Source organism: Myxocyprinus asiaticus, chromosome 29, assembly GCF_019703515.2.
Source record: "Myxocyprinus asiaticus isolate MX2 ecotype Aquarium Trade chromosome 29, UBuf_Myxa_2, whole genome shotgun sequence".
Lineage (NCBI taxonomy): Eukaryota > Metazoa > Chordata > Actinopteri > Cypriniformes > Catostomidae > Myxocyprinus > Myxocyprinus asiaticus.
The window spans coordinates 43,469,426-43,481,632 of record NC_059372.1 but is presented as its reverse complement, the minus strand read 5'-3'; the positions used below and the strand labels follow the sequence as shown (position 1 = coordinate 43,481,632).

At 37.2% G+C, this 12,207-nt stretch overlaps 1 protein-coding gene across 2 annotated transcripts in view; it reads right to left on the bottom strand.

Moving 5' to 3' along the window:
- The window catches only part of LOC127419795 (beta-1,4-galactosyltransferase 5), a 59,014-nt gene that overhangs the window by 45,617 nt on the left and 1,190 nt on the right, over window positions 1–12,207 (bottom strand). The window contains exon 2 of one of the 2 annotated variants that reach the window (XM_051661533.1): window positions 10,237–10,348. The exons of the other annotated variant lie outside the window; for it this stretch is intronic. Coding sequence (XP_051517493.1) covers window positions 10,237–10,246 — 10 coding nt within the window. The 5' untranslated portion in view covers window positions 10,247–10,348. The remainder of the gene's footprint in view (window positions 1–10,236; window positions 10,349–12,207) is intronic. 2 annotated transcript variants of the gene reach the window in all.

The window sequence follows — 12,207 nt, the reverse complement described above, 5'->3', positions numbered from 1 at the left end:
CATTTCTAGAATTTGTTGACAATGTATAATAATAATGTCAAATATTCTTTGATAAAAATATTTAAGAAAGCAGCCTTCTGAGTACCTATGCATAGTCATATCGGTGCAAAATCAGTGCACAATCCACATAGAAAAGGTCTGTTTTCATTCCAGCTCAAAAATTAACTATATCGGCCACCATATCGGTAAACAGTGAATTTCCCCCCTCTAAAATCTGTATCGGTCTCAAAAATCCCATATCGGTAGGGCTCTATTCAAAACAGTCTTTAAGGTTAATGCTATATCAAGTTTTAAATCAACAAAACCGACATCCCTACCCTAAACCTAAACCTAACCGATAGTGTCATAAAAAGCAAATGTGAGATGAAAAACACAATTGCTGAAGCAACCATGTCATTTTGTGGTACTTCTATGACAGTTTCAACTCACGTGTCGACTTGCATGCTCTTCAGGACTCATACCCCGGTCCTTTACATTGCAAGTGCAATGCTCTCAGTTGAGCTACCGCACAATTTGATCACACTTGAACAATCTTGTAAATGTAGTTGGTTATGTAATGCAAATGTTAAAATGTATCACCTAATAAGTCATGTGCTATAGTAAAAATGTTTAGATGTTATAAGATAGCATTGTGTAAGGAACAAGGCGAAAAATAATTGTGTATGAACTGATAATCTGCCGTGATTTGTGTGAAAGTGAATAAAAGCACCTCTAGTGTTCATTTCACCAGGAAACTGCCAAAAATCATTTCACAAAAATGTAGGTATAGTAACGTGATTGGTTTTGCATATGTCAGGTTTGGTTTAGTGTTCTTGGGTATGTAGAGCAGAAAATAAAACATAACCACATTTTGTGGTTAAAAACTGAGGGCTTCAAAGAATTGACGTTAGTGCTGCTATTCAGAAACTGTGAATATCAAAGACCAGCACATAACCTGGTGTAAGGACCTCATAACCTGGATTCTGTAGAGTGGAACAAACAAATGTGGTCTGATGAATGTTCTTCAGCCTGGTTTTCTACAACAAGACAGAAGACCAACGGATCTTCAGCCCACCATATGTTTTTTCAGAATGATCTTGTATGAACCAGGTGACCGTAATTTCACTAAGTAGGGCATGGGAACTAGAGCTTTCAAGTTTCTAAAAGGACGTACAATGATTATTAGTAAATAACCATGTACATTTTGGTCAGTTTTTCACATTAAGTCACATTAAGGTTTCAGAAGACTTGGAATAAAGCATAGCATACAAGTTGTAAGGATCACTTTTATAATACTTTCATGGTGCTTTTATGTCCTTATTGAAGCTTGAAAACTTTAAAAAACACCAAAGTATCAATCATAATTCTTTTTGTATTTTTTCTTCTTTTCTTCTCTCCTACTGTACTATGTGCTTTCAACACATTCCCATTTTCACTCAAACTCGCCACTCGCTTCAGACACAAGAGATTATGCTATTTCTCTACTTCCTGGGTAACTGTCATGCAATACCTGCCAAATAGTGAACCATTTTACTTCATATCTTATAAATGCCTAATAACATTTATTCAACATTAGTAACCTATGAAAATGTACCTCAGTGTAAAGTGGACACATATGAAACATTTATTAAGTATTATAAACCTGTATAACACTTTACAATAAGTTTTCCATTTGTTAACATTCTTTAACATTAGTTAACATGAATTAACAATGAGCAATGCTTATTAAGCATTTATTAATTTAGTTAATGTTAATTTCAACATATAGTAATGCATTTTTAAAATAAAAAGTTGCATTTGTTAACATTAGTTAATGCACTATGAAATAACATGAACGAACAATAATGAATGAACAATAGTATTTTTATTTACCAACATTAACAAAGATTAATAAATTAAGTAAAAAATATATATTGTTACGTTTTTGTTCATGATACCAAATGCATTAACTTCTTCTTCCGGCGGCTCCTGTTGGGGGTCCACAGCAGACCATCCATAATCCGCATATTTGATTTGGCACCGGTTTTACGCTGGATGCCCTTCCTGAAGCAACCCCTAGTTGCTCGCAATTGTCTCCAATTCACTTAACCTGCATGTTTTTTTGGACTTGTGGGGGAAACCAGAGCATTTGGAGGAAACCCACACGAACACAGGGAGAACATGCAAACTCCACACAGAAAGGCCCAGTTGAGCCAGGATTCGTACCTGGGACCTTCTTGCTGTGAGGCGACAGCACTAACTAATGCTGACAAATGGAACTTTATTGTAAAGTGTTACCAAAACCTGTACACAAAGTAAAGGTTTAATGTTTATCAGGCTTTCTTATATGATATATGGTGTGAACGAGCATGAAGAGCTTTTGTTTTTGAACATGTTGTTGCCATGAGTCTAGGCACTTAGGTATAAATTCATCTCTTACTATGCAGAAGCTGTACTATGTTAGCCAAATTAGGGAGATGCCAATATGGACAGGTTTCGAGACATACCCTCATCCTCAAAAACCATGAACAAAACTGTACAGGATAAACAAGATTTGTGCCAACCACAACCCTCATTCTAATGTTAATCAATCCAGATTATTCTTTGTTAGGGAGTGCATGCCTACCAGTGTTGCAGAGTAACTTACTAAAAGTAGCGAAGCTACTAACTTTTAAGGAGCATGACAGTAGTTCCGCTATTTTAACAATAGTGTAGCTTTCCAGTAACGAGCTACATTTTCCAATGAGTAGCGCCATAAAACACTTCATTTGTCACATTTTATTGTGAACGCAGCAATGGAGCTGAGGTAGTAATCAAACAGACTCACCTAAATGGTACTCTTTCTGTCATAGTGCTGGGAAAACCAAATCATTTAAGTGAATCGGTAATTTCGGATAGTACAAGTTAATAAACAGGTTAATATAAATGATTCCCTTATCTTTAGTGTTGGGATATCCAATGAATTTTAATGAGTCTGATCTTTCAGACGATTCATGTAAATGAACTAGTTTGTCAAATATGGGACGTTCCCTATCATCCAGTAAAGGTTGCAAGGTTTCTTGTGTCTTTAATTTTGAAGTTCTGCCCATGTTTCCTGTTTCCCTTGTTGATTTGTCCCAAGTGTGTCTTGTTAACCTTGTTAGTCTTTGTGTATGTTCTCTGTGTCTTTTTCAGTTCTTGTCCTTGTAAGGCTCTTGTGTTGGAGTGTTCTGTTTTCTAGTTTCTTGTGTTTAGTTTGCCTTTTGTTAAATTTGCACTAAGATCTGCATCTCGCTTCTCAAGACCATCATTACAGAAGAACTGACCAAGTTATGGATCTAGCAGCCATGAAACTCCAGTCTCTCAGGCAGGAAACAGACTCCATTAAAGAGTTTGTTGAACTGTTTTGTGCCTAAGCTCACAGGCTAGATTGGAATTATATAGCCCTCAAAGCCATTTTTCAATTTGGTCTATATGAGCCGATTAAATCATGTCTACCAGGAGGCAGATGTGAATTATCCTTGGTGTACTGTATTGATTATGCTTTAAGGCACAGCTTCTCTTCCTACATAGTGGGTTACAGCCAAACCTCCACTAAGGCACACAGTACTCTCTTGCTGGAGGCGACGAAGGCCCCTTCCCCGCGAATGAGGTCCCTTCAATCGCTGCTCTGGTGGTCTCAGAGGTCCCAGCAAGGGAGGCCCCTATGCTCCCTATTCTGGTGGTCTCTGAGGTCTTCATGATGAAGACTCCTTTGCTCCCTGCTCCGATGGTCTCAAAAGTCCCGTTAAAGGGACTTTTCCAGAAGTCACTAAAGATAAATATTTAGTGTATTGCTGCTCTTTATCAGTATATTTCGATTCAGTTGTATAAAATATAGTGCTTTCTAGTTTATTAGTGTATATTGAGTATACATTTATTAAATTTAATGTCGTCACCCTGACTGTTTAATGTCACCCTAATTAAAAAAATAATTAAAAAAAAAACTATCAGGTGATATTATTTGATTCTGCAATCAGAACTTCTGAATTAAATAATATCATCTAATATTTAGTATTTAGTTAGATACTTTTTGTTAGTAACTTTTGTAAAGAAGCTTGACTGTGGTTTAACTACTTTAAGTTATGAGCAGCTTGAAGCTTGAAAAGCTACAGTTTCCAAGTAGCTTCCCCAACACTGAACATTTGGTAATTTGCATAAAACATGCCCATACCATCTCCATATAAGGGCTTTTCACACAACCTCACCTGTACAGTCATTCATCACTATTTGCAAATGTATCTTTAAACTCTCTATGGATGCGCTCTTAGCTAAGACCAGAATCTTCAAGTAAAGCCATGTGTCAATTTTAAAACCAACTGAAACAAAATAAAAACATTCTATATAGGCCTAGACTGAATAAAATCTGGGTCCAGTTGAGAAGCACTGCTTTAGAGAACATACAGAGGGAACTGAAGCATTCCTGCAGAAAGATGCTCCATCTCAGAGGGGTTTTCCCTCTCTCTGTCCCTCTTATGTTTTCGGTTTCATCTGACACTCAGAGAACAAACAGATTTACCTTGTTTCCATGGGCTCAGTGTCTATTAATAGTGTGTGTAGTGCGTTCCATTAGGATTTTCTCAGGTTTTAATTCAATTGCCGCACATTAGACACATCTGCGGCCCGTGTGAAATGAGAAGTGAGGTTACTAAAGGTCTCTGTGACCTACCAACCTGAACTCCCCAAACAAGCATTAAAGACCCTCAGGGGTGATCAAGCTGCTAGCTCTCTTTCTATAGGGACACAAGACGTAAATGTAATGTTTCCACTGTTTCCCACTGAGATTAAAATAGACATATAGACAGCGCTTTTATTGTTCACTTTGTGCCAAATTGAGGTCAATTTCATTCATTTCCTGATGGCTTCACATGCATGGAATTCTAGATAAACAACACTTTGATTGTGCCAGTATGGTTGGGGGGAAGTTGTTGCTGTGTAATGTCAAAACCTACAGACATGGAAGCAGATGCGCACCAAATGTATCTAAGATCAATACTGGTTGCCTGATAAAGACTGATGTGTGTGAGTATGTGTGTATGTATGTATATATATATATATATATATATATATATATATATATATATATATATATATATATATATATATATATATGTATATACAGGTGCATCTCAATAAATTAGAATGTCGTGGAAAAGTTCATTTATTTCAGTAATTCAACTCAAATTGTGAAACTCGTGTATTAAATAAATTCAATGCTCACAGACTGAAGTATTTGAAGATTTTGGCTCACATTTAACAAAAACCCACCAATTCACTATCTCAAAAAATTAGAATACATCATAAGACCAATAAAAGAAACATTTTTAGTTAATTGTTGGCCTTCTGGAAAGTATGTTCATTTACTGTATATGTACTCAATACTTGGTAGGGGCTCCTTTTGCTTTAATTACTGCCTCAATTCGGCGTGGCATGGAGGTGATCAGTTTGTGGCACTGCTGAGGTGGTATGGAAGCCCAGGTTTCTTTGACAGTGGCCTTCAGCTCATCTGCATTTTTTGGTCTCTTGTTTCTCATTTTCCTCTTGACAATACCCCATAGATTCTCTCTGGGGTTCAGGTCTGGTGAGTTTGCTGGCCAGTCAAGCACACCAACACCATGGTCATTTAACCAACTTTTGGAGCTTTTGGCAGTGTGGGCAGGTGCCAAATCCTGCTGGAAAATGAAATCAGCATCTTTAAAAAGCTGGTCAGCAGAAGGAAGCATGAAGTGCTCCAAAATTTCTTGGTAAACGGGTGCAGTGACTTTGGTTTTCAAAAAACACAATGGACCAACACCAGCAGATGACATTGCACCTCAAATCATCACAGACTGTGGAAACTTAACACTGGACTTCAAGCAACTTGGGCTATGAGCTTCTCCACCCTTCCTCCAGACTCTAGGACCTTGGTTTCCAAATGAAATACAAAACTTGCTCTCATCTGAAAAGAGGACTTTGGACCACTGGGCAACAGTCCAGTTCTTCTTCTCCTTAGCCCAGGTAAGACGCCTCTGATGTTGTCTGTGGTTCAGGAGTGGCTTAACAAGAGGAATACAACAACTGTAGTGTCTGTGTGTGGTGGCTCTTGATGCCTTGACCCCAGCCTCAGTCCATTCCTTGTGAAGTTCACCCAAATTCTTGAATCGATTTTGCTTGACAATCATAAGGCTGCGGTTCTCTTGGTTGGTTGTGCATCTTTTTCTTCCACACTTTTTCCTTCCACTCAACTTTCTGTTAACATGCTTGGATACAGCACTCTGTGAACAGCCAGCTTCTTTGGCAATGAATGTTTGTGGCTTACCCTCCTTGTGAAGGGTGTCAATGATTGTCTTCTGGACAACTGTCAGATCAGCAGTCTTCCCCATAATTGTGTAGCCTAGTGAACCAAACTGAGAGACCATTTTGAAGGCTCAGGAAATCTTTGCAGGTGTTTTGAGTTGATTAGCTGATTGGCATGTCACCATATTCTAATTTTTTGAGATAGTGAATTGGTGGGTTTTTGTTAAATGTGAGCCAAAATCATCACAATTAAAAGAACCAAAGACTTAAACTACTTCAGTCTGTGTGCATTGAATTTATTTAATACACGAGTTTCACAATTTGAGTTGAATTACTGAAATAAATGAACTTTTCCACGACATTCTAATTTATTGAGATGCACCTGTATGTATGTGCCTGATATTACACTGATACATGCAAAGCTTAATACAATTTAATCACTGAAAATGAGACAGAAATAAAATATATACTTATTTTGCATCATATTCACTCAAAATTCAGACTGATCTCACTGTGAATTTAGTGACAGTAGGTTGAAAGTTCTGCTGTTGAAATCACTCAAATCACTGCCCCCAGTGGCTGATGCTGAAAGTGTTTTTGAACTTGTGGGTACGTGTGAGCTCGTTTCTGGGTGAAATGTCCACAAAAAGACACCAAAATTGAGTGGTTTTAGTTTGTATTTTTAGTAAATTATGTAATACAATGAAGAGGAATGAATATTTATAATCCTAGAGGGACAATTGGCCCCATTCACTTCCATTGTAAGTGTCTCACTGTAACTTTGATTTTTGCTTTTTTTTTTTTTGAAAAAGAGAGACAAATCAAAATCACTTTTTTTTTAGTAATCAACAAACACCAACCCTAAATCTAATCATCAGTGAAGTAAAAATGTAATGTTAGAGGGAGAAATGCAACCTTCAAATCGCGTTCATCACTGATTATGCAAACGTGATTACATGGTTTCAATGCGGGATACGAACCCGGGTCTCCCACACTGCTGATACCACACTCTTCCGGTTGCTCCTCAAGGGAAGGTTAATATGCTTGAGCCAATTCAAACATGTCTGATAGGAGATGGCGCTTGTCAGTGAGTCGGTATAATATGTCCGATCCTAGGGTATTGGAACTCGAACAATCAATCTATGAAGAATTTCAGTGCCATTTTAGAACACCTCAGAAGTTTGATTTTCTGGGTGAAGTTATGCAAAATTATTGGTTGCCAGCAGAAAGCTCATCTCAATTTGATCTCTAGTTTATATTTATAATTTTATCCAGAGTGACTTTTATCAACATTTTATCCATTTATGCATTCCCTGGGAATCAAACCCACAACCATGGCAATTGAGCTATAGGAACGATGAAGGAAACACATCCAAGAGGAGCTTCTGGCCTGAAACTGCTGGTGCTGCGTGGCAGCATCTGGTTATATCTGAACCCATCAGGAAATCAAACCCTGGTCTTTTGCATGTCAGGTGGAGATACTGTCCAAAATACCAAAGAGGAATGGCCAAGAAGTCAGACATATGCCCCATAATTACCAGAAACACTGGGGCTTGACTTTCGCTGAGCAGCATTCTAAACAAAGACTTCCTATACTAAATTGTTTCCAAAATTCAAACAAAATCTAACATAAAACAAAGGCAATCTGAGTGAACACAAAATACAGTTTTTAAATGATAATTTTATTTACTGAAGCAAAAAAAGTTATCAGAAAACAACTGGGCATGTGTGAAAAAATATTCGCCCCCTTAGGTACTAAATCCCCAAATCTATGAAACTGCATTCATAATGGGGTTCAGATGGACTAGATACACCCAGGCCTGATTAATGCCAGCCCTGTTCAGTCAAATCAACACCTAAATAGAACTTTTTCAGCAGCATGAAGTTGGCAAAAAGGTCTCACCCAGTAGCACACTATGCCAAGGTCGAAAGAAATTCCAGAAATTATGAGGATAAAGGTGATTGAAATACATCAGTCTGGGAAGGGTTACAATGCTATTTCAAAGGCTCTGGGACTCCAAAGAACCACAGTGAGAGCCATTATCTCCAAATGGAGAAAACTTGGCACAGTAGTGAACCTTCCCAGAAGTGGCTGACCTTCCAAAATTCCTCCAAGAGCACAGCAATGACTCATCCAGGAATTCACAAAAAAGCCAAGGACAACTGCAGGCCTCTCTCGCATCAATAAAGGTCACTGTTCATGATTGTGCTCGACCTTTGTATATGGGTTTTTTAATGGACAATGCCGATATTCAGAGAACAGGGTGGCCGACAGGCCAATAAAATGCCGATATATCACACTATTTATTATAGTAAATAACAAACACAAAATTGCTAAAAATAATAATAATAATAATAATAAACTCTTATTTAGCATTATATTTACTCAATTTCACACAAAACAAAACAAAAAATAATAATAGTGTATTTTAAATGGTAGATAGCAGTTTCTATAGATTTCTATTTAGTCATCACATTTTAGTAATTTATTTGCACTTGAAGAAATAGTTAATATATTAGGAAGAAGGAAATAACAGTACACACAGTAGTCCAGCAACCATGGATGGCATGTCCACATTAGCAGAAGCATTTACTCAAAAAAATATCGAATCAAACCAATTGTACATACAGTGCATAGTGAATAAGACATTTACTTATAGCACACGTGAAGCACTTTTACCTTGGGCTGCATCTGAAAATGTAAGCAGCTGACTTGCTACCTTGCTGTCTAATCACTTAATGGCTTAACTGACATCTGTTTTGAATAAATGGAACTCTTAAGGAAACTGGTCTCCGAACAGTTTGAAGAGCACCTTATTTTCACCTTACCTCCGTATACAGCCTCCACGGGCAGAATTTTCCCTATTTCGGATGCAGCCTTGAAGTTGCACTCACGCGCTCGTGCGGATCCAGCACAAGCCTCAATCTCAGTTTAAACGGGCCTGGATCACCTGCTTGGATTGTTGTCATGATTTGTGAATAAGAGGAACTTTTGATCCTGATCCTGAAGTTTTTGATTCTGGCTGATAGGATACGTGCTTCAGAGGAAGATATTAGATGAGCGCTCGACGGGAAGAAATGCTGGATTTTCATGAGGTTTGTGAATTACATCTGTTTAAATTAGATATCTGCATATTTGCAAACAGTATATAATACAAGTTTTATTGATATTTGCCTTTTATCATTAGAAAAGTTAGAGGGAACTATTGAGGATAGACTGTTAGAATACATGCTTCAGAGGAAGATTTAAAAGCATTCCAAAGGATGCTGGATCTGCTGAAGTTTTGTGAGGTTGGTTCATTACATCTGTTTAAACGAGATATGCACATATTTGCAGATGGTATATGATATTAGTTTTATTGATATTTGCCTTTTTCTCATAAGCTAAGACAGTTAAAAGTTACAGAGAACTGTTGAGGAGAGAGAGGGAGAATGAATCAGGCAAGCACTTTAACATTATGAGCTCAAATGTGCCACGGCTCTGGTATGCAGACCGTTTAAATGAGACTGTGTTGCACACTGGTCTATTATTGTAGTAATACGATGGCATGTAACAACAAAATGAACCGTGACTGGTCTTTTACATGTCTCAGTTGTTTCACATGCAAGCAGGTGATTTTCGGCGCCCTTAAGAAAAAAATCGGCCAAATGGGAAACTTTATCAGCCGATGCCAATAATGAAAAAATCAGCCGATTTATCGACCTTGGCGATATATCGTTCAACCACTAGTTCATGGCTCCACTATCAGAAAGATACTGGCCAAAAATGCAATCCATGGAAGAGTGGCGAGGCGAAAACCACTGCTAGCCCAGAATAACATTAAGGCTCGAGTGAATTTTGCAAAAACACACCTTGATGATTGTTGATATTGATGTTCTGTGGACTGATGAATCGAAAGTTGAACTGCTGAACGGAAGACAGGGGTCCTGTTACATCTGGTGTAAATCAAACAAAAAATTCCACAAAAAGAACATCATACTTACAGTCAAGCATGGTGGTGGTAGTGTGATGGTGTGGGGATGCTTTGCTGCTTCAGGGCCAGGGCGACTTGCAATAATTGAAGGAAACATGAATTCTGCTCTCTTCCAGAAAATCCTAAAGGAGAATGTCCGATCATCAGTCCGTGAGTTGAAGCTCAAGTGCAACTGGATTATGCAGCAAGACAATGATCCAAAGCATAGGAGTAAATCCACCTCTGAATGGCTCAAAAGAAGCTAAATTAAAGTTTTGGAGTGGCCTAGTCAAAGTCTTGACTTGAACCCGATTGAGATGCTGTGGCAGGACCTTAAACGGGCAGTTCATGCTTGAAAATCCTCGAATGTGGCTGAACTAAAGCAGTTCTGCAAAGAAGAGTAGACCAAAATTCCACCACAGCGCTGTGAAAGACTGATCTCCAGTTTTCGGATTTAACTGGTTGCAGTTGTTGCTGCTAAAGGTGGCACAACCAGCTATTAAGTTTAAGGGGGCAATTCGTTTTTTCACATGGGTGATATAGGTTTTGGATAACTTTTGTTGTATCTTGTGTTTACTCAGTTTGCCTTTGTTTTACAGTATGTTATATCTCGTTTGAAGATCTAAAAAATTTAGTATGAAAAATACACAAAAACGGAAGAAATCAGGATGGGGGCAGATACTTTTCTATAGCACTGTACTATGAAAGGATAGTCTCATGGTAGAAATAAGCTAAATTGGATCCTAACGTGTGTTCATTAATGATTAAGACATTTACATAGTAATTAGCTGGGCACATGCACAACGAAACTACAGCATTATCAAAAATGGGGTGCAAATGACTGCCAACAGAATTTCTTCAGAAATCCTTATATGAACTTTTAATTAATATCAAGATTTTAGATTAAAATGTATGAGAATGTATGACGGATTTTAGGCCCTGCATCTGGTAACAACGTTTTTCACCATGTTTAAATCAACTTTTTGCCTTCGTTAGTTTATTTTATAATTACATTTTGTATGGTTCTGCGGGTTCAATATTCCATGCTGTCAATAAATATGAGGTCACAAAATTAACTATAAAGGAATACCAAAATGCTGTTTGAAATTGTTTTAGATGGTGTAGTCTATGTACTGCAGCATGGCACAATGCAGAACCTTTCAACTTCCCAAAAGTTCCAAAAGGCCTATTTCATGTCAACCACCCATATGTATTTTTTTTTTTTTTTTTTTTTTTTTACTTTGTCATGGTAATAAGTAAAACAATTTACACTTCTCACCCTTTTAAAGGGTGGTACACCAAAATAGCATGCACTTTTACTACAGTGTTATCAGACACAGCCTTTCTAATATGGTTTTGTATTAACTTCCATTGGCACGAATTTGCATGACACATAAACACATTTTCACTGCTGTTTCCTGGATTTCACGTTTAATGTGGCCAAGTTATCATCCAATGTACTCTCAAGGTGAAATACAAAGACTGTAGTTATGGTTTAAATTGTGCATGTAAAACATGTCAGCTACATATTTGCACATAACTTTTCACATATTTGCATTTTGAACCTCCCCATACAGATATCTCGGTAACAATTAGATTGTATTATTTTGTATTATAATGATTGTTTATTAATCTTGTTTAATGTTATTTTCAACATATACTAATACAGTTTTGTGTGTGTGTGTGTGTGTGTGTGTGTGTGTGTGTGTGTGTGTGTGTGTGTGTGTGTGTGTGTGTGTGTTTGTAACATTTGTTAATGCATTATGAACATGACCTAAACATGAAAAAAAAAAAAAAAAAAAACTAACATTAACCAAGATTAAAAAGCTGTACAATAAATTGTTTATTGTATGTTCACGATACCTAATGCATAAACTAATGTTAACGAATGGACCCTTATTGTAAAAAGTAACTTAAATGTCATACAGGGCCATATATGAACATGCAATATATACAAAATTAAAGGTTCATACATTTTAGAATATATGTACATATTCAAATT